The sequence below is a fragment of the Pelobates fuscus genome, chromosome 5, assembly GCF_036172605.1.
Source record: "Pelobates fuscus isolate aPelFus1 chromosome 5, aPelFus1.pri, whole genome shotgun sequence".
Lineage (NCBI taxonomy): Eukaryota > Metazoa > Chordata > Amphibia > Anura > Pelobatidae > Pelobates > Pelobates fuscus.
This window is the reverse complement of record NC_086321.1, coordinates 151476343-151504312: the sequence shown is the minus strand read 5'-3', so window position 1 is coordinate 151504312 and position 27970 is coordinate 151476343. Positions and strand designations below refer to the sequence as shown.

The 27970-nt window shown below is 44.5% G+C and overlaps 2 protein-coding genes across 2 annotated transcripts in view; one reads left to right on the top strand and one right to left on the bottom strand.

The window, feature by feature from the left end:
- Positions 1-27970, top strand: part of CHCHD10 (coiled-coil-helix-coiled-coil-helix domain containing 10) — a 214100-nt gene that overhangs the window by 11321 nt on the left and 174809 nt on the right. The gene's annotated exons all lie outside the window — the stretch shown is intronic.
- On the bottom strand, positions 3802-7485 carry C5H22orf15 (chromosome 5 C22orf15 homolog). Its single transcript, XM_063457050.1, has 5 exons — positions 7202-7485; positions 6985-7071; positions 5384-5506; positions 4789-4863; positions 3802-4520 (listed from the first exon to the last, which is right to left on the bottom strand). The coding sequence occupies exons 1-5, from the start codon at positions 7224-7226 to the stop codon at positions 4375-4377; spliced, it is 456 nt and encodes a 151-aa protein (XP_063313120.1). The 5' UTR covers positions 7227-7485; the 3' UTR covers positions 3802-4374.

The window sequence follows — 27970 nt, the reverse complement described above, 5'->3', positions numbered from 1 at the left end:
TGCAACCATACAAGGGTTCGGGAACCCTACAACTCCACGATCACAACTAATCAGACTGGTAAATCATGTCTCCCCAAGGAAAATTTAAGAAGGTACAAACACTACACCGCGTCACGCCAACATTCAAACCAGACAATCAAGACACTTGACCTACTAATCATTCCCTAACTACTTCTGAATACGATTCCACATTCACACTCCTGTCATTAGAGTAAGTAGGACCACTGGCTCCTATTTTTCACATCCTTTCTATAAGCACGACATCCAGTAGCAGTACGCCGGTACAAACAATTAGAGGCACTAGGAATCAGCTATATTATACAGGAACATTCCCAACGCATGAGTAGTAAGACAACGGATTTTATATAGTGCTATAAGTGTGTTTTCTGGCATTTCCTTTTGCCCTCTTTTTCAAGCCTACCCTCTACGTCGGTTCCGGCACACCACACCGACTTAATTCCAATCACAAGGTATTTCACTATACGATATTAACCGACCACAAGTTTAAGGCCGTAAGGCCTGTATTTGTGGGAGGAGTTAAGCGTTCCATATAAACGCTACTCCCCCCCCTTCCTACCTGCCGTATGCACGCTGTTCACCCCACCCACCTCTCCCTCTTATACAATTCATTCAGGGGGGCCCTCTTTTTCAGGCCTACCCTCTACGTCGGTTCCGGCACACCACACCGACTTAATTCCAATCACAAGGTATTTCACTATACGATATTAACCGACCACAAATATATTAAACATCACTGCAAATTTGTGATTTCTGTGGTAAAAGCAAGTCTTATGACTTGACTGGTGTGCAGGTTTTTGTTTAGCATTATATTAACTACCCACAGACTTCAGATGGAAGGGGTTTTCAATTACAGTTTCTTTCCCCACCGTAAGGTTTTTGGAGACACACTGGACGCCAGAGAAAGATCTTTGAAAGAGCTGAGTATATCTTACCCTGGCGTCCAGTGTGTCTCCTCTCAATCTTATTGCAGTTTCTTTCTGCTCCCCTGCGCGCTCTCTGTAGTGATGCCGGGACGGGAGTGACATCATGTCACTAAACAGTGCGAGAGGGAGCAGAGAGGAACTGCAGGAAGGTTACTGTTCCCTCGCGCGCCACCTCCATGCTCCCTGCGGTGGCCGGCTTTAATGTTTCCTGCGTGGCTTAGCAAAGGGCTATGACCTGGCGCCTGGAATTTGTTGAGCCGTATGTATGTATGTATATGTGTGTGTGTGTGTATATATATATATATAGTTAATGCATTGCTAAACACAAATACACACACCAGTCAAGCCAAAAGACTTGCTCTTCCCACAGAAATCTCACTTTAACAGGGCTCTCACTACTTAAAGGGATTCTGGGTAGGCGTATGCAAATAAGCACAACAAAGAACCACATTTTGGCCTCATAATTCCACTTTATACATGGATGCTGATGAGTTGCATTAAGAACGAAACAGCTGTCCATGAGTGGTTCACTGGCTTCGCTCCTCTTCCTGAGTTGTGTTTCAAAGCTGTTGTATACAGCCGACACATACTCCAAGGAATTCATGTATAAAGTGGAATTATGAGGCCAAAATGTGGTTCTTTGTTGTGCTTATTTGCATATGCCTACCCAGAATCCCTTTAAGTAGTGAGAGCCCTGTTAAAGTGAGATTTCTGTGGGAAAAGCAAGTCTTATGGCTTGACTGGTGTGTGTATTTGTGTTTAGCAATGTATTAACTATCCACTTACTTCAGGTGGAAGGGGTTTTCATCCACACTTTTTTCCCAACCTCAATTTTGCATGTGTGTATGCATATGTATGTGTGTGTATATATATATAGCTGCCCCCCTACTTTTGTCCCTGACCCCTTATGTGCCCCCACCTAAGTATGAATCCTGGAGACGCCACTTTTTTTAGCACAGAGCTAATTAATGTGTTTATTTGTAACGGATCGCCTGGCACCCCGACTTGGTACCTCCGTTAATGGATGCTCCTAGTGCTTCCTGAGGACTCCAAGCACTCTGGCAGACACCACAATCACCGAATCCGAGAAACCTTTTAAATTCTCCCAAGCATATGAATGCTGTAGACCATTGAATAGGAACCATACGAATAGGCGTGTACTCCTAGCAGTCAACTGGAACAGCATGCAATAAATCCTTCCCCCCAATAATGAGACGACACATCACTTTGAGGGTAAAACAGGAACTCTGGACTGGCTCATCCAGCCTGGATTTTATTTCCAACTCACACATACAGGCCACACCCAGGGGGAGGCATAAAAGAACCAATGACATAGATGTTACCTCCCACACATCCCCTCCCCTTAGTGTGACACATAATCCCATTATGCATACAGTGTAAAATATACTTTTACACAACTTTCATAACTTTAAAACCATACATCACATTCACATAAAAATACATATCCACAATCAATCCATTCAGGGGAACAACATATTACAAAATGGCATGAATCCGACCAGGGGTTCAAAAGTTACTAAAAGTATCTTTTGTTCCTTTCTGGCTGGCAGACAAACATCCCCACAATGCACCCTGGTTTCCTCCCTTCTGCCCTGGAGTTAATTGGAGAAGTAATCCAATTACCCAGGACTAAAGGCAGACTCCATTAACCACATGGTTGCAAAACAACATAAAACACTTTAAAATACATAAAGTCACATTTACACATAACACACAGACATTTCACCCATCCCCAGATAGCTGGGATCTGCACGCACAAAACTACCGAATAGCGCGCAGATCCTACTCACACAGTACAATTGCCATGGAGCTAAAGTCTTTCCCATAGTCTTTCATTATATGAATAGGCTCCATGGTATGGCTATCTGGGGTATCACATTCCCATAAAGTCTGGTCCATAGTCCAAAGGCAAGAGGCGGGCAATCAGCCCCCTCCAAGGACACCTGGCGAGGTCGGTTTCGCCACATTATTATAATAACATAATAGACGAAAAGGACAATCGTGAGTCTTCACCAGTAAATTATATTTCTTGCAAATCATAATCAATCATTTGGTTCTAGTTAAGGAACATTAACAGAATTCTGTGCTTGTATGTGTGTCTTTATATGTAAATTAATTTATGAGAAGCCTCTGATTGCTGTATATCCCAGCACAAATATATAGGGTTACTCACTAAACATAGGATTTTGTCCAGGTGGACAAAACCCACTGCAAATGGACATATTCTGGAAATTCTCATATTTACTAAAACTACGGTAATTCCGGTTTGGCTGAATGGATTTGCAGTAATCACCCAGATGCATTTGGTGTCTGGATTAAAGTTAAAGTATTGAATTCAAATGATTCACAAAACGTCCAGGCACATTCATAAATTATTAATTATTCACCTGCTTTTTACCCAGGAAGCAAATAGTTTGACTTTTTTTTTTACAATCTGGGAGGTGGTTTGAAGCATCCGGGACTGGATTTGAAACTTCAGAGCTCGGACGTGAAATATTCAGGTCTGAATTTCAGCCATCCGGCGGCATTTGTTCTGGCTGAGATCCGGGTCCAGCTGAAATGTGGACCAAATTCAGGCCGGTTCGGTGACTGAATTGCAAAATTGTTAAATAGTGTGAACAATCTCTGGATTTCGCACTCTGAATAGCTAAATGTGGAGCCAAATGGCTTTTCCTCATTCAGACTTTAGTGAAAAACCCAGCGGAAATCTGTGCCTGCAATATAGGGGAGGACTTGCAAAAGATGCACGTGGCAGGTCTGCAGCTTTTGCAAGCTGTGTTTTCATATATTCTCATATAAAACATGCAGAAAAACAATATGCACTTTTTTATGGGATTATGTTTACTAAATTGCTTAAAAGAAAACAAAACTTTCAGTGTTTCTTTAATAGAGCAGGAAGGGATCCAGAGGAGTTGTGGCTAAGGCTGCATAACAAAGTGATTTATCTCATAATTGTCAGATCATTTATGAAAAGCTGCATGTTTTAGTTCAGGCTTCCCCAAACTCCGGCCCTCCAGATGCTGCTGAACTACAACTCCCATGATTCTATGAATGAAATAGGCTGAGAATCATGGGAGTTGTAGTTCAGCAACATCTGGAGGGCTGGAGTTTGGGGAAGCCTGTTTTAGTTGAACGTACCAAGGTTTTTTTTTCCAAATTCCTCCTTAGTTCAGATGAGAACACAAATCTCTAACATCTAACTTCCTGAGATGAATACTGGGTATATTCCTCTGGTCAGTTCCAAGCCTGAGCCACCTTAGCTTCACTCACTCTGTCTTAGCTCTGCATTCACATTAAAATATTAATATACAAGGGCCGGACTTCTGATATGTTACAGCTCCTGTATTGCTCGTTGACAAGAAGTCCTTATTAATTCCACTTGACTCCTATCCCATAAATGGATCAACTTTCAAGATAGACGGCTCTTTTGTTGAGATGACAATCGACTCCTGGTAGAGGAAGTAAATGCTGCTTCCTTGGGGGCACGGATCTTTTTATGAACAGGGTTGCGCCACTTATCTTTCATATTCGGATGGGATAGTTTCTGCAGGCGCTCTGCAACATAATCAGACATAAAATACAGTAAGTACTGACTATACTAGTCTGAGCTACATTTATAGGAAATATATTCATAGAAAAAATTGTAAGACAAAATATCATCCTATATTTCATACAATGTTATAGAAAAGGTAAGGTATGCTTGATATTGATAGTTGCAAATACTCACTGAGAAAGGTTACTATAATGCATGATAATATTCTAGCTCACCCATCAAGAGAGATTTAAGAACATTTCAAACCTATACAATTGCTTGATTGCTCACCTGCTAGCTCTGGAGACCGTTTCCACAAGTTCTCCAGCAGTGACTCATAGCGTGCTGGTTCTGATCCTTCTCCTCCTTCAAAGCAGAGAGTGTATTAGATACTGGGTGGATAGATAACATTTTCACACACATACAGGCAATTAGAGTCATGACACAGCCAATCTGGAAGCATAGCTGACTTGGAGAATTTTTCGAGTTTGACTATTTTGACCTTAAATTAAGTTTGGGAGGCTAGTGTGCATGCACAGCACATTGCTGCATAGAGCCAATCAGCATCTCCTCATAGAGTTATTGCATCTATATGAGGAGCATTCAGGGACCTATGAAGTTCATATAGTGGCTGTCTGAGTGAGGCAGCAGTGGAAGCAATACTTTTTCTCAGAAAAGGCAGCATTTACATTTCTTGGGCTTTTGAGAAATACCATTTGCCACATAGTCACTTGTAGTGGTACATGTGCCTATAGTGTCCCAATAATGAATTTACTTTCAATTTAAACCTCTTTATTATTTTTGTCAACACATATTTGAATAGCTTACCAAATTTACAGTAACTGATATAATTGTAACTTGCTGAAACAATTGTAGGTAAACTTACGGATGACCTTGACCAATACATAGCATTGTCGCTCATGCAGGTGATTTGTGGCAATGTCTTGGGATCCCTCCAGATCACTGAGGTTGATTAGGTTCCCTGATTCATCTAGGAGATCTATAGAAACTGGAATATTAATAAGACACTTAACCATTGTGATAAATGGATAAAAACATGACCATACTTTTGAGAGAAACGGATGAAAAGTTACGTTGAAAGAGTTGGGAGTGAGATGGAAATAGATTTGGGGGAGTGTGTAAAGGCAAATTCAAATTAAGATAAAAAGGTGATAAGAAACTAAACAAAGCTGAATAGCAATGACTGTGTCAATTATCTTTTGTTTTCATTAACCCCTTAAGGACCAAACTTCTGGAATAAAAGGGAATCATGACATGTCACACATGTCATGTGTCCTTAAGGGGTTAAGCAAGAAACAAATCTTGCTTGGATACAAACATTAGGAACATTAGGAAGTAAAGGAGGCTGTATTTGCCATTTTTCAGCAGATTTAGAAGCATCACAATTACATTTTTATTATCTAGGCTTACTTTACCTTTTTTTTTTTTATATCAACCTAAACATAATGTAATATGTTACAATACTCACAAGGTATCTAGTGAAACAGACAGAGAAAACAAAAGAATAAGGCACTACAACTTGAGTGCCTTAAGTGCCAAATGACATGTGAGGACTGTCAAAAAGGATTTAACCCTAGATTTATCAAAAGCAAAAATAAAACATTCAGAGACTGTTCAAAAACAGGGCACCTCTGCCTGGTCTTAATAGTTGTCCCTTCATGTATTCATAGACAAGTCATACAGTGCTTGGAGTGTTAAGTAATAATGTAGTGAGTATTGCAATATTTGTGTTCTATTCTACAGAAATTGAGGTATACTAGATTCCAATCCCACCTATACAATGTCAGTTAGTAGATTAGAAGAAAACTCTTCTTTTGTGTTCCAAGGTACTGGACAACAGAATTAAAGATAAGAAGATTGATATCTCGGATTGATAACCTTTATACTTTAGTGCATATGTATACTTGCCAATGAGGCTTGCATTTTACCCCATATACCGCTTGTGGATACAGCACAACAAAACATACCCAGGAAGTTACTCATGCCTAGAGTTAGTGATCCACAGACACTCCTGTTAGCCTTCACAATTCTAGAAATTATTATTATTATTATTATTATTGGTATTATATAGCGCCAACTAATTCGGCAGCGCTTTACAATATTATGAAAGAGAGAAATTTTACATTAAGTGAGACAATTCCACAATGACACAGGAGCAATTGGTAGATGAGGACCCTGCTCAAAGGAATCTATAGGATTCAGAAATACAATTCATATTTTATTAGCACCACCCCATATAAGATAGCAGAGTAAATGTTTCTGTCAGCGGGCCTTCACCAGACTGGGAAAGTCTGCTGATGGAAGAGCCAATCTGACATATTCTGTGGTGTGGTACTAAATTGCACTTCTTCATATGGATAGTGTTTAGTGGAGTAATTTGTAAAACTGCGTTTTACCCCATTTCATTTAATTGTTCACACTATCACATGATCCCATATTGTACCCACCCTGTGGCCTTTCACTTACCATCAGGTCCACATTGGCACTGCTCCTTCAGGCTTTCTATCAGGTTAACTAACTTGCAGTTGGGGTTCAGTAAAATTTGATGATCGTCTGTGGAAGAGTAAATCATTCAGGTTATCTGTACACAGTACAAAGGAGAAACAGTCAAATCGGTTACCGCAGCATCCAGAGGAGAGACTTAAGTATGAAAAGCAAAGAAAACACCTCTCTTAGTACTTACCCCCAAATTTCACTGTGATAAACATTTCCCAATGTTCCACTCTGACTCTCTTAGCTGATAAATTCCCAAGGCCTTCAATATACAGCAATTATCTGGCACCGGAAAACGTATTGATGTGTTAAATGTAGGCCTCAACCTTCTGAACAGCAATCCAATGAGAAATGTAGCAAAATTAGGATATATTTTCTTTTTCAGAAGCGTGAAGGGAGGAGAAATACTCAACTGAACCGAAGAGGTTTAAGCAAAGTCTGCTCCAAACTGGCAGTTTGGCTGAGGACTTTTTGTCTTGGTATCTAAGAGGCGACAAAAGCCTTTGCTAAGAAGTATCTAATTAAGCCCTGTGGGGTTTTACAATCAAAAGGGAGGGCGGGAAGGGATTCCTTCTTGCTGTGTAACAGAAGACTATTAACCCATAGTTACATCACTACAATATGTACTAAACTTCTAACCCTTATAACCCAGGTATATTTTGGAAGCATTGACGGTCATGAGGCTTAACGGTGTACCTTTTGATTTTAGCTTTATTAGTCCAAGTAAAATATATTATAGTGAAAATAATAAAGGACATGTTTAAGAAAACAGCAACAAAAAATAAATTAGTGTAGGTTACTTAAAAGACCACTATAGACACCCAGACCACTTCAGCTTAATGAAGTGGTCTGGGTGCCAGGTCCACCTAGGATTAACCCTTTCTGCTGTAAACATAGCAGTTTCGGAGAAACTGCTATGTTTATAATAGGGTTAATCCAGCCTCTAGTGGCTGTCTCATTGACAGCCACTAGAGGCGCTTCCGCGCTTCTCACTGATTTTCACAGTGAGAAGACGCCAGCGTCCATAGGAAAGCATTGAGAAATGCTTTCCTATGGACTGGCTGAATGCGCAAGTGGCTCTTGCAGCGCATGCGCATTCAGCCGATGACGTCGGAAGAAGGAGGAGAGTCCCCACCGCCTTAGGGGGAGAACGGTAAGAGTTTAACCCCTTCCTCCCCCTAGAGCCTGGCGGGAGGGGCGTCCATGAGGGTGGGGGGGGATCTATTAACACTATAGTGCCAGGAAAACAAATTTGTTTTCCTGGCACTATAGTGGTCCTTTAACTTTTTTTTTTTTTTCAATTTGACAATTTTTATTTTGTTTCGGTGAACAGATAAAAAAAAAAAAGGATTCTGAGGGGTACAGAAAGGAAAGGGGTCCAGGGGAACATGCGTTAAGTTCAATAGTTTTGTCTTCTCAGCTGCTGTACATCATTCTGTGCCTTTCATACATTGAGTGACACCTCTGTTTGGTTGCATGCATTTCTTGCACCAGGTGTGTCTGGTGTTTAGAGTAGTTTATACACATGTCATAACTCGTCAACATTTCAGAACAGAGTATCAGCGATTGCGATTGCCCCCCCCTATGCGCTACAGTGTCTGATCGCATAATGGGAGTACTCATCCCCTCTTAAGAAGTGTGTGTGGTATGCGAACGTGGAAGGAGAGAACATTATTGCCAATACATTGTGACCTATATATTAACATTCTCTTTATGGACTGCCGTGGCTGCCGCTAGTAGGCCTGTCAGTTAGCATAGGGTGTGTGTCTCCCTGATACCGTTTCCCTTCGTAGGCGTGAGGTGGCTGATCTTCAGGTATGTTCCCCTGAGTGGAGGTAGCTACATAAGATAAAAAGTAGAAAGGTGGAAGGGAGACAAAAAAAAAAGGGGGTGGGAGGGGGTTGAACTTGGGGGGGGGGGGTGTTAACTGGGTTAACTGGTATGTCTAGTATGTCCTCTGTGAACCATCGAGGTTCAATTGTCATGCCTCTGTGTCATCCCTGGCGCTGTCCCTAGCCAGGACCTGTAGGTCCCTCTTTTCCGTGTATGTGGCCCATATTGTTTTCGCTGTGGCACTCCCTTTACCCACTCTTGTTTGGTTCCATAGGATCACCTCATAGTCCAGAGTGGCGGCGACCAACGCTTTCACCTCTGTCATAGAGGGGATCTGTTTTTTTTCCCATTGTTTTGCCTTTAAGGTGGACACTGAGGAGAGTATGAGGAATATCAGTTTGGTTATGCAGTAGGGTACGTTGGTGGGTAAGAGTTTAAGTAAGAATATTTCAGGATTGTGTTCAAGGATGCATCCTGTAGCCCCTCTTATCAACCCTGCTGTTTGTGCCCAATACGGCTGAACCAGGGTGCAGGTCCACCAAATATGTAGCATGGTCCCTAACTGGGTCTGGCACCTCCAGCATTTATCACTCATGTTTGGATAGATTTTCTTAAGCCTTGTAGGTACCATGTACCATCTATAAAGTATTTTATGTGAGGCCTCTAGGTGTGAGGCACACGTCGTGAGGCCTTTATGGTTGGCGTATATGCTGTTCCATTCGTCTGGGGTGAGGGCTCTGCCTATGTCTCTGTGCCAGTCCTGTTTGAACTGCCACTCCGTGTCTGGCATGTGTGCAGTAATGAGTCTATAGCACACTGACAATGTTTTTTGGGTGGGGATTAGGTGAAGGCACATTTTTTCGAACGGTGTGAGGTTGGAGTCAAATTGGGGTGATGGCTCGTTACCTGTAGTGCTGACTAAGAGTGCTTTCAGTTGCCGGTATGAGAATGTAAGCTGTGGTGGGACGTTGTATTTGGATTGTAATGTCGAGAGCGGGTGAGGCCCTTGAATGGTGCAGATTTGGTGTAGGTGTGTGAGGTTACAAGCTTGCCATGCTCTATATGGGAATGTATTGTTGTAGAGTGTGATCGTTTTTAATGGCGTTGCCATCGACCACGGTTTAGCGGAGCAGAAGGCGGCCCTGTGGTTGTCCCATATGTTGTATAGTTTTGTGGTAGGCAGGATGCTTCGGGGTGTGTGGCGCAATGTCTTAGGCGTCCACAAAGCTGCTGTGAGGTCTGACACCCATCCGCAGCTCGCTTCAATGGGGATCCATTGGGGGGTGTATGTGGTGGAGTGCATATGGAGTATGTTTGCGATTTGTGTTGCGTGGTAGTATGCCTTAAGGTTGGGAAATCCCAAGCCGCCTTTCTCCGGCTGGCGCATTAGTAAGGCATGTGGGACCCTGGGGTGTTTCCCTCATCTAATCAGAAGGGATTGTAGTCTTTGTAGGTATGACTGCTGTCAGGACCGGTGCTAGGATTTTTAGTTACACAGGCGAAGATGCATTTTGCAAAATAAGGGTCATACAAACACAGAAATAATCATACAGAGACATACAGACACAGACACATACAGACACACAGGCAGAGACATACATGCATACAGAGACATGCAGGCATATAAAGACATACATACAGAGGCATACCGTCATACAGACACATACATACATACATACATACAGAGACATCCAGGCATGCAGACACATACATACATACAAAGACATACACGCATACAGAGACATACCGTCATACAGACACGTACATATATACAGGTATACAGAGACATACAGGCATACAGACACATACGTACAAAGACATACAGGCATACAGACACATACATTTGTACATACAGAGACATACAGGCATACAGAAACATACATACAAAGACATACAGGCATACAGAGACATACAGGCATACAGAAACATACATACAAAGACATACAAGAATACAGACACATACATTTGTACATACAGAGACATACAGGCATACAGAAACATACATACAAAGACATACAGGCATACAGAGACATACATACATACATACAGAGACATACATACATACAGAGACATACATACATACAGAGACATACACAATTACATACTTACATCAGTTCAATCTTGTCCCCTGGGTGCATGCTGTCCGGCTCCTTGGAGTCCTGTCCTGCAGCCCAGCCCCATCACAGGGCGCCAGCCGCGCTGTGTGGTACACTGGGAGCAGACGATATGATGTCATTCATATCCCCGCCCCCTCCACACAGCCTGCGGCAGACACCAGGGTAGGTGCAGTGGCGTACACATGACCCATGGGGCCCCGGTGCGAAAATTGATCCGTGGGCCCCCCCCTCGCGCTTACTCTGCTCGGGCCGGGGCCGCAACACATGGCGGCGGGCACCTGGTCGCAGGGGTTGCAGGGCTGTGACCGCGGTATGTACGCCAGTGTATGCAGATAAACACACACTTAAAGGACCACTACAGACACCCAGATCACATCAGCTCAATAAAGTGGTCTGGGTGTCAGGTCCCTCTAGTTTTAACCCGGCAGCTGAAAACATAGCAGTTTCAGAGAAACTGCTATGTTTCACCAAGGGTTAATCCAGCCTCTAGTGGCTGTCTCACTGACAGCCGCTAGAGGAGCTTCCGCTATTCTAAGACACTGAACGTCCATAGGAAAGCATTGAGTAATGCTTTCCTATGGGCGGTTTGAATGCGTGCGCGGCAAGAGCATTCGGAGCTGAGAGGCGGAGGGATCCCCAGCGCCAAGGGAGTCCGGCGCTGGAGAAAGGTAAGTGCAGAAGACACACACACACACACACTCTCTCACGAACAGATGCATACACACCAGCTAACAGACACACACATTTACTGACAGACACACTCAGCGACAGACATACATACACACTCACTTACAAAACATACACTCTCACTGACAAACACACACTCACTAATACACACACAAACACACTCAGTCAGAGACACACAGTAACACACTCACTGACACTCACTAGCAGACACACTCGCTGACACTCACTAGCAGACACACACACTGACAATCACTAGCAGACACACACACTGACAATCACTAGCAGACACACACACTGACACTAGCAGACACACACACTGACACTAGCAGACACACTCACTGACACTCACTAGCAGACACACACACTGACACTAGCAGACACACACACTGACACTCACTAGCAGACACACACACTGACACTCACTAGCAGACACACACACTGACACTAGCAGACACACTCACTGACACTCACACTAACACATGTTTTTTTTAATTTAATCCCCCAGCCTCCTTTTGTAGTGCTGAAGGGATTCCCTGGGGTCCAGTGGTGCTGCTGGGCTCCTGGGCAGGTAGGTGGGCAGGTAGGCAGGCAGGCTGGCGGGCGCGTGAGGGAGCACTCTCCCATGTATGCTTTCTCTTCAGCTCCCTCGCGCACTGCGTAGGGAGGCCGGCGCCGGAGGATGACGTCATCTTCCGGCTCCGGTATCAGTATGCGGCACGCGAGGGAGCTGAAGAGGAAGCACACATGGGAGAGTGCTCCCTCGCGCGCCCGCAGAACCGGACGCCCGGTGATACCAGGGCCAGCCTCGGGGGGCCCTGAGGTGGCCGGCTCCTGGGCCCCCCAGGGGAAGAGGCTGGCCCAGTGGGTACATACCGGGTAGTAGGGGCGGCCGGGCCCCCTGCGACCCTGGTAGCGCTCGGCCACGCTACAATAGGTCGTCGGCTGGAGGGGAGCGCAGTGCGCTTCCCTCCTTCCGGTCAGCCTGATTTTGCGCCCCCAAGGCCGGTGCGCCCTAAGGTGGCCGCCTGGGCCGCCTTATGGTAGTGCCGGCCCTGACTGCTGTATGGGTATTTGTAGGGAGCGAAACATGTAGAGGATTTTTGGTAGAATCGTCATTTTGATGGCCGCTATACGCCCTAGCCATGAGAGAAATTTGTTTTGCCATAAGTGCAACGTCTGTTCCACTTCTTTGAGGAGCTTGATATAGTTGGCAGCTAATAAGCCCAAATGGTGTTTCGTTAGCTTAACGCCTAAGAATGTTAAATACTCCGCCCTCCAGTCATAGCGGAAGTTGAGCTTATATCGTTTAGTTGGTAATATGAGTGCTTGCTGTATTTCTGTATTTCTTTGTGGAGGTTGGGGAGTGAAATTGTTGGGTTGGAAAGTGTGAGGAGAATATCGTCCGCGAATAGATTAAGTTTGTATTCCCTGTCCCCTATGGTTATCCCCTTAATATTTTGGTTGCTTTGGATGGCTATCGCTAATGGTTCCAGCGCTAACACGTATAGTAAGGGAGATAGGGGGCATCCATGTCTGGTGCCGTTGGTGATTGTGAAAGGGGCAGAGCTGAATCCCGAATTTAATACTCTGGCCGATGGGGCGCTGTACAGGGCTCGTACCATGTTTTGGAAATCTGGTGGGAGCCCGTATCGCATCAATACTTCATGTAGGAATTGCCAATTGAGTCGGTCAAACGCTTTCTCGGCGTCTAGGGATAACAGCGTGCTCGGTAGTTTGGAGCGGTTAAGGTAGTGGAGGATGTCAAGTACTTTCCGGGAATTGTCCGAGCCCTGTCTACCCGCCACGAATCCCACCTGGTCTGTCGTGATCAAGCTAGGCAGGAGTGATTTGAGCCTAACCGCGTAGATTTTGGCATATAATTTAGCATCGACGTTCAGTAGGGAGATAGGTCTACAATTGGGACAAACTGTTGGTGGTTTTCCTGGTTTGGGTAAGGTTATAATATGTGCCGCTAGAAATTCGGGTGGCAGGGATCCCTGTTGGATAGCCAGGTTGAAGGTAGTCCATGTGCACCGTGGGTCCCCATGGGTCTTAACTCTGTCGTACCTGTTTACTGCTAATCGCGTTATAAGTCGGGGAGTTATCCCACCTGTATTTTCCCTATGCCTAGGCCCGTGGGTATAGTGTCTCATCCTCTAAACGGTAGGGATTTGGTCCCCTCTCACCGCCCTCCCAGGCCAATCGGCCCTTTCAGAACCAAACCTGTGTCTGTCAGTGAATGTCCCATATTGTTCATTGTGCTGTTCTCTGAGTGTTTCGCCTCGGCTTCTCAGTTTTCCATTCCCCGTGGATCTTGTTGCTTCTCGTCGACCCTGTGTTGGAGGTGCTCTCAGACAATCCCCAGGCTTGCAGAAGCTCTGTACCCTCTTGGATATCTTTAAATTTCTCTTTTCCATTCTTGCCGGTCCGGTTGGCTCTAAAGATCTGTTCTTTCACATGGAAATAGTGGATCCTCATCAGGACATCCCGCGGAGTGGAGGTGGGTATGTGAGCAGGCCTCGCCACTCTGTGGATTCTGTCCAGGATCAGCATGTCTGTCGGAATGTCTGGCAGCACGGAGTGGAAGAACTCAGCAGCATAAGCTGTGAGCTCTGTTTGGGGAACTTCCTCTGGTATACCGCGCAGCCGCAAGTTGTTACGGCGCGAGCGGTCCTCCATATCCATGAGTTTGTACTCACAGCGTTCCATTTTGTTTTCCAGCTCCTCCATCTTGTCAGCTTTTGAGTTGTGGGCCGCAGTGAATTCCTCCATTTTGTTTTCTAGGTGTGAGGTGCGGTTACCTATTTCAACTATATCTTTTTGAAAGTCAGCCACTGCTGATTGTACTGTTGTCTGCATTTTGTGCGCAAAGGCATCCAGCATGTGTTGCAGAGTTGTTTTATCTACCGCCAATCCTGCCATGTGTTCGCCGTCAGTGTCAGACTCGGCGCCATCTTGGGTTGGTATATCCGCGGTTTTAGATTGCGGAGTGCGGGCCGCGAAGAAGGACGACTTGTCCTTGGCTTCTGCTGCTTTCTTTGTGCGGAGTTGGGACATTATGGTAGGTGCCCCTGTTTTTTGTGGGTTCAGTTAAAAAGCTTGAAATTATGCTTTTTGCGAGCTTGGCCGCCGGAGCTCTCTCACTCTGCGACCATCCGGTTCGGCTTCCGGTCACGCCCCCCGGTCCTTTAGCTTTTTAACAGACACATGTATGGTAAACCTTACAAAAATAAATCATTCAGGTATTACAAAACCATAACAAAGTAAATGAAAAACAAATTAACAAAAACTTGGAATTAAATTGTATAGTTACTAAGTTTCTTTCTTTAGGAGGGACAGTGCCTACTTTTGGGGCCAAATCCCTCTGTCCCTCTGCAATCTAGGTGCTTGAGTAAATTCTTGGTGCTGGGACAAGTCCTGTGAGTGCAATCTTGATTCTGGGGTAAGTCCTGGGTGCTGGGGCAACTCTGTTCTGGGGTAAGTCCTGAGTTGGAGGGGCAACTTCTGTGAGTGCAATCTCAGTGCTGGGGTAAGTCAGTATATACCACCAGTATATTCAAAAGGTTATGTCTCACACGCTGGCCTGATATATACCCCTGCAAAGGGCAATTCATATAACTTAATGTACATACTGGGGCCTATATATTGCCCTGTTGGTATGGGCCAACAGGGGACAATAAGAACTTCCTTTATTATAAATATTAACGCTCCAACCCATCATCTTTGGAGGAGGGGGGCTATAGGCCCCCTTTTTTTATAAATATTAGAGCCCCCATCTGCCGGAATGTTTGGGGGCCAGGGGAGGGGACACTAGGTCCCCCCCCTTAAAATGAAAGGGTGGGGGAAAAGGGGGGCTAGGTCCTCTTGTTTTCCAAGTAGAAAAGTAGATATGCCCACACCTGCTGGATGGCAGGTGAGGGCATATGGAGGTACATTACATCCATTATGGCAACATGGAGTCTTATTGAACAATATAGGATTTTTATTTAATATTAATTTTTTTTACTTGTTTAATGTGGCAGCTGGCCAGTTACCACTTATTTAACCGTTGTGTTGCCAAGGGTTTTTCTCTATTTGCCCGCTGGCTGCTAGTACTGCTAGTGGGTAAATAATATTTTTTTTAATCCAGGTCCAGTGTTGAATCTTCCAGATCTGGATTGGTCACATTTGGCTTGGGTTTTAGCTGTCCGCGTGAGTTCAGCCCGGCTGAAATCCAAACCAAATTCAGGCACGTTTGGGGCCTGAATTAGTCAAATCTGGACATTGATTCATGTCGATCACTGAAATTGTGTCAATTTCCTTTTCAGTAAAGGGCGTTGTGGTATGGAGTTGATGAAAGCTCCCATTTGAGTATACCGGAACATCTCGATGAATGTAGGAGACTGATTGTTTGGTATGTCTGGTATGGGCAGTGGCTTGCTTTCTGCCAGGATATGTCTCACCTGGAATACACGGTAGCCCATAGGCGTGCGCAGCCTATTGCATTAGGGTGTGCACCCTAAAGCACAAGCACACGCCGCATATATATATATATGTATGTATGTGTATATATATATATATATATATATACACATATACACATACACACACACACACACACTGCTGTGTGTGAGCTGTGTGAGTGTGCTGTTAGTGTGATGTGTATGTGAGGGTGCTGGTAGTGTACTATGTGGGTGAGGGTGTTTGTGTGTGCGTGCCTGTGAGGGTGCTGTGAATGTACTGTGTGTCAGGGTGCTGTTTGTGTGTGTGTGTGTGCACTTGTGAGGGTGCTGTAAATGTACTGTGTGTGAGGGTGCTGTTTGCGTGTGAGGGTACTGGTAGTGTGCTGTGTGTGTGTTTGTTAGGGTCCTGTTTGTGTTTGTGAGGGTACTGTTAGTGTGCTGTGTGAGTGTGAGGGTGCGGTTTGTGTAATGTGTGTGAGGGTGCTGTGTGTTTGTGAGGGTGCTGTGTGTGTGTGTGTGTGTGGGTGCTGTGAATGTCTGTGGGTGCTGTGAATGTCTATGGGTGCTGTATGTCTGTGGGTGCTGTGTATGTCTGTGGGTGCTGTATGTGTGTGGGTGCTGTGTATGTGTGTGGGTGCTTTATGTGTGTTGGTGCTGTGTATGTGTGTGGGTGCTGTATGTGTGTCAGTGCTGTATGTGTGTTGGTGCTGTGTATGTCTGTGGGTGCTGTGTATGTCTGTGGGTGCTGTGTGTCTGTGGGTGCTGTATGTGTCTGTGAGTGCTGTATGTGTGTAGGTGCTGTGTATGTCTGTGGGTGCTGTATGTGTGTGTGCTGTGTATGTGTGTGGGTGCTTTATGTGTGTTGGTGCTGTGTTGTACCACAGGTGCTGTATGTGTTGGTGCTGTATGTGTGTTGGTGCTGTGTATGTCTGTGGGTGCTGTGTATGTCTGTGGGTGCTCTGTATGTGTTTAGGTGCTGTGTATAAGTGTAGGTGCTGTGTATGTCTATGGGTGCTGTGTATTTGTGTGGGTGCTGTGTATTTGTGTGGGTGCTGTATGTGTGTTGGTGCTGTGTATGTGTGTGCGTGGGTGATTGTGGGGGGTGGAGGTGGGGGTACATTACTTAATATCCCCCCTCCCTTCTTACTTTATGTAGGGAGGGGGGATCCTTCCTTGCTACATTCCCTGGTGGTCCAGTGGAGGTGGGGGCAGATCAGTTATCCCCCCTCCCTTCTTACCTTATGCCTGGGAGGGGGGATCCTGCTGCTGCCATCCTTCCCTGGTGGTCCAGTGGAGAGTGAACTCTAGCCCCGCAGGGCTAGAGTTCACTCACGCGAGATCTGAGCGTTGCCGCGGCAACGCTCAGATCTCGCGAGAGGAACCCGGCGGAGCTGCTGGCAATAGCTCCGCCGGTCCTCTCCTGCCTCCCTCCCTGCATGTGGGCCCGTGGGGAGAGAGGCTGAGAGCAGAGCCGGCGCTCGGATAGCGCCGGCTCTGCATGGACCGACAGGGGGGATCCTGAGATCTCCCCTGCCGGTATCACTCCATAGGCGTGCCGCGGGGATTAGGGTGTGCCCAGGCACACCCGGCACACCCCGTGCGCACGCCTATGCGGTAGCCAAAGAGGTGTGCATAAGTAGCAGCTTCCAATCCCAGTGGGAATGCTGCATTATGGGACAGGGGAAAACTGGGAGATGGGACAGTTCTAATTTGGCTGTGAGGGAGTGCCATATAGTCAGGGCCGGCCTTAGGCATTTAGACACCCTGTGCGAAAAATCCCCGTCATCCATGTATGCTGTAATGTTTGTGTTGTCTGTGTATGTGATAGTAGGTGTGATGACGGTGTGTGATATGTATGCTATGTGTGATATTTGTAATGGGTGTATTAACAGTGTGTGATATGCGTGTATTGGTTGTATGTGACACACACACACACACACAGAGTCAGACGGCCATACACACACACAGGAAGACAGTCATACACACACACACACACAGACACACAAAGGCAGACAGTCAGTCATACACACAGACACAGACAGTAATACACACACACAGAGGCAGACAGTCATACACACACACAGACAGTCATACACACAGACAAACACGCAGACAGTCATACACACAGACACACACAGGCAGACAGTCATACACACAGACACACACAGGCAGACAGCCATACACACAGAGGCAGGCAGCCATACACACAGACACACACAGGCAGACAGCCATACACACAGAGGCAGACAGCCATACACACAGAGGCAGTCATACACACAGAGGCAGTCATACACACAGAAGCAGTCATACACACAATCACACACACAGAGGCAGACAGTAATACACACAGACACACACACAGAGGCAGACAGTAATACACACAGACACACAGTGGCAGTCATACACACACACAGACACACACAGGCAGACAGTCAGTCATACACACAGACACAGACACACACAGGCAGACAGTCAGTCATACACACAGACACAGACAGTAATACACACAGACACGCAGAGGCAGACAGTAATACACACAGACACACACAGTAATACACACACAGAGGCAGACAGTCATACACACACACACAGACACACACAGGCAGACAGTAATACACACAGACACACAAAGTCAAACACACACAGAGGCAGACAGTCATACACACACACACACAGACACACACAGGCAGACAGTCATACACACACACACACACACACACACACAGGCAGACAGTCATACACACACACACACACACACACACACACAGGCAGACAGTCATACACACACACACACTGGCAGACAGTCATACACACAGACATACAGAGGCAGACAGTCATACACACACAGACAGTAATACACACAGGCAGAGAGTCACACTCACCTGACAATCCCACAGTTACCTGTGGAGTTCATTGTGGAGGCAGTGCAGCTCCTGGTGACTGTTTGGTGGGGAAGCAGGGACTCCTTCCTACTTCCCCTGCAGCAGTTTTCCGGCGCTTTTAGCTCCGCCCCCGCTGCAAATTTGAAAAAAAAACATTTTTTTTTTAAATCCCGGCCAGCTGTGCGGCCGCACGGCGCCCCCTGCTCCATGGCGCCCTGTGCGGCCGCACAGCTCGCACACTCCTAAGGCCGGCCCTGCATATAGTTAGAGTTACCCTCATAAAGGGATGAGGATGTGCCAGTCTCTAACTGTGACTTGGGTCCATCCAAATTGGTACTGCCAGTGGACTGACTATTCGTGTTATTCTATGTCTTTCTAATGTGCATGGACCCTGTCTTTGGTCCCCTCCATCACCTTTGGATGTGTGTAGCTTAATAGTACTGCTGAAAGTTGGGTAACACCAACCCCACCCTGCCCCCTGACTTTAGGCAGAACCATTGTACCATGACTGATGAACGTCCTCAGCCCATTCTAGACATACTTTGGGACAGGGATTGGAAGTGTCTGGAACAGATAGAGGACTCTGGGGAGGAAGTTCCTTTTAATAACCCCTATTCTCCCCCAGCCAGGAGAGGTGTAGCAGAGTCCAATCACTCAGGTTATGGTGGAACATGTCTTGGAGTTGTTGTAGGTCTGCTTGGTATAACTTACTGGGACCTGTAGTCAACCAGATTCTCATGCATTTGATGGAGATTTCTGAGCATCCGTATGAGAGTCCCTGGCTGATTGAGATGGCTTGAGCCTCAGAAATCAACTTATTAAGGATAGTAGATTTAATGTATTTGCTTTGAAAATTTGCAAGTGAGCTGCATGTGGCTATTTTTTTTGTATGGTCATCAGCAAAAGCTTTTACTTTGTTTGTTTGTGGCCGTGGATGCAGAGAGGGCCTTCGACAGGGTAAACTGGTTGTTCCTGTCGAGGGTCCTCAAAGCATTTGGGTTTCAAGATTTTATATATGATTTGATCTGGTCTCTTTATACTAATCCAACGGCGAGGGTTATGGGAAGGGGTATTGCATCCGAATGGTTTGATGTAAATAATGGTACACGCCAGGGATGTCCACTTGCCCCATTGCTATATGCTTTGACTATAGAACCACTCGCCTCAGCTATTAGATTAGACCAAAAAATTCAAGGGATTCATCTTGCCGGCAAACAAGTCAAGGGTTTATTATATGCAGATGATATAATTCTAACATTAACTGAATGTGAGGATTCATTATATCATTTTATGGAATTAATTGAGAAATATAGATCTATCTCTAATTATAAAATCAATGTAAATAAAACACAGGTGATATACACCAACTTACCAGAACAACAACTTCTAACTCTAAAATCTAAATTTTCATTTATTTGGTCGAGTGAGAGCATAAAATATTTGGGAATTAAATTGAGCTTTGACTGGAACCAAATAATTAAAATTAATTACTATCCATTGCTCAAAGATATGAAAGATACGCTACTTAAATGGAATAATCTATACGTATCATGGATAGGGAAATCTAATGCGGTTAGACATTATTTACTACCCAAACTTGAATATATAATGAGAACCATTCCTATGAAAGTCCCAAAAGATATACTAAAAGAATATCAAAAAATATTTTCACAATACCTATGGGGGGAAAAAAAATCAAGAATAGCCCTCAAATATATAACTACAAAATTTAAGGACGGTGGAATATCATTCCCAGATGTGTATCAAATTCATGACGCAATTATGCTCTCCCATATCCTAGAATGGAATAACGATAATATGGACAACTTGTGGATAGACCAAGAGCAAATCTCGAGTAATATATTTGATATTAAAATGTTATATTGGATTGATTCTTCAACATTCGCTAAATTAAAAATACAAAATAAGATAATATTGGATATTTTTTCTAATTTACAAATTTTGAAGAAGAAATTACAGATTACAGAACATCTAACTATAAATTCACCAATTGAAATAATACAAATATATATAGAGGACATTAACATTAAAAAATGGAAAGACAACGGTCTCGTAAAATTAGCTGATATTCTAAAACCAGATCTTAAAATAAAATCGTTTCAACAAATTCTTACTGACACAAAAGGACTTGATAACGAACATTTTACATATATTAGAATCAAACACTTTATACAATCTAAACCAGTACATAATATTTCACTTATAGATAATGTTCTTGGTATAGAACATAAGAATAATATGGTCTCAAAAATAAACAAGGTTCTATATAGTAGATACAATAAGGGAAAAATGAAATCTATGTTGAAATGGGAAAATGATATTGGAACTGAGTTTTCATTGGATCAATGGAGGGAATCATTCGATTTGCTTGGAAAAGCGATTCATAGTATAAGTTTGTATGAATTACAGATTAAATTGGTCCATAGGTGGTATATGGTTCCAGCGAGAGTTGCAAGATTTCACTCTCCCACAGAACCTCTCTGTTGGAGATGCTTAAGATGTGACGGAACGTTTAGACACATATGGTGGGATTGCAATGCTTTGGATTCTTTAAAGCAAGTGACATCCACAAAAATCAATACCATTCTCAAAATAACAATGGACCTTTCTCCACAACTATTCTTGCTACATATGAATATTCCTACTAAAATTAAAATTATAAAATATCTAATAATTCATATTCTAATGGCGGTTAAAATTTGTATCGCCAGATATTGGAAAACTGTAAATATTCCCTCATGGAGAGAGGTGGAATCCCAAATAGGATATCAACGTTTAATGGAGAAACAGGTATATAGAAACCTTAATATGACAAACAAACACATTAAGATATGGGAACCCTGGACAACTGAGATATCCACTAACCAATAACGTAGAATATACTAAAAGAAACTGGTCCTTAAACCTATAAATTTCCACGATATTCTCCCTAATGCCCCTGGTGCACTGTGTGAATGAACAATTTTCCACGTATGTTTTGTTTGTTTAGTCTGATAAGATATGACCAGGGGAGCTAGGCATCATTTACTAGCTAATATAGATTATGAGAGGGCAATTGACATAATGCTGATGCTCCATGGCCGGTCTTACGTTAAATTAAAATAATATAATAAAACGAATTTCGATGAAATCTTAAATAGAACTTTTTGTATATACAATAACATATGATGAATTGGCACCTACCCTATTCCTAAGCGATACCAACTCATGGGACAGAAGCCGTTCTGATGTAAAAAAAAAAAAAAAAAAAAAAAAAGCTTTTACTTTATGGTTGATTCGGCCCACCTATATTCTGTTTATATTATGTTTATTCCAAATTGCTTTAAGGATGGGTTTAAGGACAAGGACTAAGAGCAAGGGTGAGAGTGAGCAACATTGACATTTACGGTTAGGATCAAGAACTAAGTGCTAGCATAAGTGACAGGATATGTTTATAGTATTGCACGGATAGGCCATCTGGGTCGGGGCTTGTTTGGATTACTTAAGGACTTGCATTAGTTATGCCTCCACGATGGGTTCATCTAGTTCTTGTGCCACCTCTAGGGGCTGTCATTTGTGTATGTGTTCCCTTAGATATCCACATATCCACCCAGAGAGATCATGCTTGCCTTTATCAGGTAGGGAGGGAGTAAAGCTGGTCTTTGGTATTACATATTTTGCCTATGTAGTGTATCATCTAAAGCTTGTAAAGCGCACTTTGGTGTGCTCTAGCACCCTCTGATAGGATGTATTAAGTAATTGGGAAAGTTCCTCCCATAGTTTAGTGATAGATGCCAATTGTGTAGGGTCAATGGTTCTTTTTGTAAAAGTCCTGTACGCATCTGATCTCTCTCTAATCATGTGAGAGGTTCTAGCTGTCTGAGCTTTGTTAAGCTCTACCCCTTTATAAATATAGTACCCTCTAATGACACACTTGTGTGCCTCCCACAGGTATAGTGGGGACATCTCAGGTATGTAATTTTCAGAAAAGTAAAGGGAGAGAATTTTTTGTGTCTCCGTAGTCAAGAGTTTGTCAGAAAGGAGAGCTTTATTAAGTCTTCTGTTGCTGGAAATGGGACAGTATAGGGCAATGGTAGTGTCAGGGTAATTGGCACATGTTGTGCCTATACTCATCTGAGTCACCTCCGTAAAAAAATAATTAGTTTTAAAAGCAAAGTTTAGTTGGCCGGCCACCCTCTCCTTACTTTAAAAAGATGATTTTACTTGCCTTTTTTCCAGTGCCGTGTCGGTGTTGTTGGGGTTGGCTCCACCTTGCTCCACCTCCATGGCTGAGATCAAGTTTGATGATATCAGTCAATCAGCATCTTCTCATAGATCCATTGAATCAATGCATCTCTATGAGGAATATTCAGCGCCTCCATGCAGAGCATGGAGATGTTGAATGCGAGTGCTGATCACTGGATCACTGACCCAGAAAACACCTCTAGTGGTCATCTGAGTAACTGCCTTTAGAGGTATTACTAGGCAGTAATGTATACACTTCCTTTTCTATGAAAAAGCAGTGTTTACATAAAAAAAAATCTGCAGGGACATGGTACACGCCAGAACAACTACATTAAGCTGTAGTGGTTCTGGTGACTATAATGTTATTTTAAGTATCAACCTGAGGGATTTGTGTTAGTTACTATTAGGGAGGTAGATGTTTGTTAGGGCATAGGATTTGTCTAGTATCTTACCTTTTAGAAAGGCATATATAACATCCCAATCCACTTTCATCGAGTAAAGGAATAGAAGAGATCTATGGATCAAGATAGCCGTGCCTCTCCATTTTACCTGATAGATTGTCGTTGGTAATGCAGTGTGGGAAGTTATGACTGGTGAGCCTAGGGGCATGTCCTCCTTTAAAATGTGTTTATTTAAAAAATCTTTATTTAGGAATAACAGAACATCGTACAATGCCACAACAGCATGAGTAAGTGTATGGATAGCACATAAGGTCACATATGTGGCTCAGAGGTGACGGCACATTTTAAAATAATATTATGAAAGACAAAACTGTTCGTTACGGTAGCGTAATTTTAACGCGGAGTGCAAGCTTATGCAGGCTAAATTAGCCGTTATTTGAGTTAGGCAAAATAGTGAGATTACATTTAGACTATTAATTCAACGTGTGTTCTGGCTTTAACTTTAAGCGCGAGCTTAAGATTGCCAAATTAGCTGGCTTTGAGTTACATAAAATTATGAGAATACATTCAAACAATAAATTCAAAGTGTGCTATGGCTTTAACTTTGAGTACAAGCTTAAGTATGCCAGTTTATCTGGCTTTGAGTTACACAAAATCATGAGAGTATATTCTATCAAGAAAATTCGACGAGTGCTCTGTCTTTAACTTTAAGTATGAGCTTAAGCATGCTAAATTAGCTGGCTTTGAGTTACACAAAATCATAAGAGTACATTCAAACAATAAATTCAACGTGCGCTCTGGCTTTAACTTCTGGTACAGGCTTAAGCGTGTTAAATTAGCAGGCAATGGGTTAAACAAAAATCATGAGATTACCTTCAAACCCTAAGTTCAACGTGTGCTCTGAGTGTGTGTGGTCTGCCGTGTGTGTGTTAGTATCCCCCTAGGTTCCCCTGAGTGGTGTGTACCCCTATCCGGCAGTAGGTTCAAAGGGTGTGGGTGAAGGAGCCTGGCTATTGTTATGCTGGCGCTATAGAGTGCATGTAGAGCTATGCAGTGAGGCAAAAGATATTAATATTAACAAGATGTGCAGCATACTATGCTAGGCTGAAACTCGAACTAGATTAGTCGTTCCTAGAGTATAGTGGTGATGAAGGTAAAATATGGTATAACCTTGGTTTCAACGTCAGAAGAGAGGGTGCTAAACAATTATATTACCCCTCCCCCGGCCTGGGAGCCAGCCGTGTGTTCGTGTAGGCAGCAATTGGGCTCAGTGTCCACGGCCATGGCAGCAGCCGATACTATAGTCCCGACCCAGTAAAACCCCGGCTCCGCTCCTCTCGGTGAACAGCTGATTTCTATCGACGGCTGCGTTGGCGTTGGGTGAGTGGTAAGTCCGCAGCCCTGTTCATGTGGTGGCTGTGGCGTATGGGTCTGTAGGTGGCTTCCTGGGCACAAACTCCGGGGCATCCACGGTGTGCCTTCCCAGCTGGTGTGTGTGGCCTGCGAGGTCCATTGCCTGATTCTGTGGGTCAGTAGGGATGTTCAGTAGCCTCATTATCTCTGCGGCCTCTTGGGGGTTGTGGACAGCATGTTTGGTTTCTCCTTTGCTGATGGTGAGGGTGCGGTTCGGGCCCCAGCGGTACTGTATTTGATGGAGACGTAGGAGGGCTGTATATGTGCTCAGGGATCTCCGCCATGCCAGTGTTCCAGTTGACAGGTCCGTATAGAAGGAGAGGGTCATCCCCTCAAAGGGGTAGGAAGACTGTCCCTTTGTAGCCTCTAGGACCATCTTCTTTTCTCTGGCTGATTGGAATTTGAGTATTAGTCCCCTGTGACAGTTTGAGGGGCTTTTGCGGACCGTGGTATCCGAAACTGGTCCTCCAGGGTGATCGCTTTTGCCACCTTTGGTGTCAGTAGCTCTGTGAGGAGTCGCCTGATAAGATGCGGTAGTTCAGCCTCCGGTATGGAGTCCGTGACACCTCTTAGCTTGAGACTATTTCGGCAGTACCTGTCTTCTTGGGCGGCCATTAGGGTTTCTTGCTTCCCCATCTTCGGCCGACGACCCCTCCGTGAAGTCCGAGCATCCGCCGTGCAAGGACTCCATCTTGGCGCCTCCTGCCTCGTGTGCCTGCTGCCATAGTTCCCCAATGTCCATTCCCTGGCAGGGTCTGTCGGGCTTTGCTTTCTTGGTTTTCCGCCCCATCTGACTCTCCTGGTTCTCAGGGTGATCCGTGGGTGGGTTTTTATGCGGGTTTGGGTGCTGAAAATGTTGCTTTTTAGTTGTTTGTTCTGGAGCTCTGTGGCCATGCGACCGTTTGCTTCAGGCGATTAGCTCCGCCCCCGCATGAAGGTCTAAAATGTGTTTCTTGTGTGTAAATTACTTTGGCTTTCTGAGACTGAAATTGTCTCAGAGCATGGGATCTCTTTTCTAGATGTTTAAATCCCTTGGATTGGTAGATGGAAATATGAGAGGTTCCTGTTTGGGACCATTTGTGGGTGTCATGGTCAAAGGAGATGTGAGATATCTGTGTGCTTCTATTGACGTGAGAGCCTCCCAGATTTTTCTAGGTGCTATAGTATTGGGGAAGACAAAATTTCCCAGTCCCACTGACCAAACACAGGAACAACAACAAAAAATATGTAACACACAAAAAATGAAAACTAAAGTATATGCAGTGTATGAGACATACTCACTAAAAAACTTGGGTGATCAGGGGTAAACGGTCTCTATAACCAACCTGTTGGTATGTAGAGAGTACCGCACTCCAACACAAGTGCTCAGAACTAGGGGCGGGCTACTTGTGTTCACATTGTGATTACACAATCAATCGAGTGTGAGGACAGGGCCTGGATTGTCTGGTAGCTGAGCAAACCAAAAGCACTCCCAGTCACACAGGCCACCCTGCCTCCCCCTCCCCGCCCGACACCTACCACCTCTGCCTTGCAACATATGTGTATAACACCTTATAAAAAGATTGCAGTGGACAGCCTCGTCTCCCGTTCGCAGGGACTGATTAGAATGACTGAGCCAGTGCTCCCTTATAGTCACAGTGGTGTCATTGGGGGTAGTGACTGTTGAGGTGTCTGTGTGGTGGCATAAAGGTAGAGTGTGTTAGGCACCCCTATTCCCAGACCAGGTGTAGCAGTGGCGGATCCAGAGCCTGATCTCGGGAGGGGCACTTGTAGATTATTTAAATAAATAATCCAGACAAAATAACCACTACAGCTCAGTGTAGTGGTTATAGTGCCAATAATGCCAAGACCCCCTCCCAGAGTAAGTAGTCAAACTGTTTAAGAACTGTTTGACAACTTACCTGAGGTCCTCTGGGAAATGGGGCTGTAGTAAGGCAGAGGAGCAGTGGTATGTGTGAGTGGTGCAATGTGTGAGGGGTGCAGTGTGTGTGTGTGTGTGAGGGAGACAGTGTATTAGCAGTGTGTGTGTGTGAAGGTTGCAGTGTGTACGTGAGGGCGGCAGTATAGGTCAGGGGTGCAGTGTGTGTGTGGGTCAGTATGTGTGTGTGACAGTTACAGTGTGTGTGTGCATAGGCTAAAGCACAAACACGCCGCATGTGTATATATTTATTCTATTTTTATTTTTCTATTTTTACTATATATATATATATATATATATATATATATATATATATATATATATATATACACACACAGATACACTGCTGTGGGTGTGTGCTGCTAGTGTGCTGTGTGAGGGTGGTGTTAGTGGGATGTGTGGGTGAGGGTGCTGGTAGTGTGCTATGTGGGTGAGGGTGTTTGTGTGGGTGCTGTTTGTGTGTGAGGGTGCTGGTAGTGTGCTGTGTGAGGGTGTCTGTGTGTTTTGTTAGGGTCCTGTTACTGTGCTGTGTGAGGGTGCTGTGTGTGAGGGTGCTGTGTGTGAGGGTGCTGTTTGTGTGATGGGTGCTGTTTGTGTGATGGTGCCGTTTGTGTGATGTGTGTGGGTGTCGTGTATTTGTGAGGGTGCTGTTTGTGTGTGTGTGTGTGTGTGTTTGTGAGGGTGCTGTTAGTGTGCTGTGTGTGAGGGTGTTGTGTGTTTGTAAAGGTGCTGTGTGTGTTTGTGAGGGTGCGGTTAGTGTACTGTGTGTGTGAGCGTGCTGTATGTGTCTATGTGCTGTGTGTGTGTGTGGGCTGTATGTTGGGAGGGGTTGTGGAGGTGGGGGCAGATTAGTAAATATCCCCCCTCCCTACCTTATGTAGGGAGGGGGGATCCTTGCTGCCATGTGCCATCCCTGGTGGTCCAAAGGAGAGTGAACTCTAGCCTGCGGAGCTAGAGTTAACTCTCGCGAGATCTGAGTGTTGCCGTGGCAATGCTCAGATCTCGTGAGAGGAACCTGGCA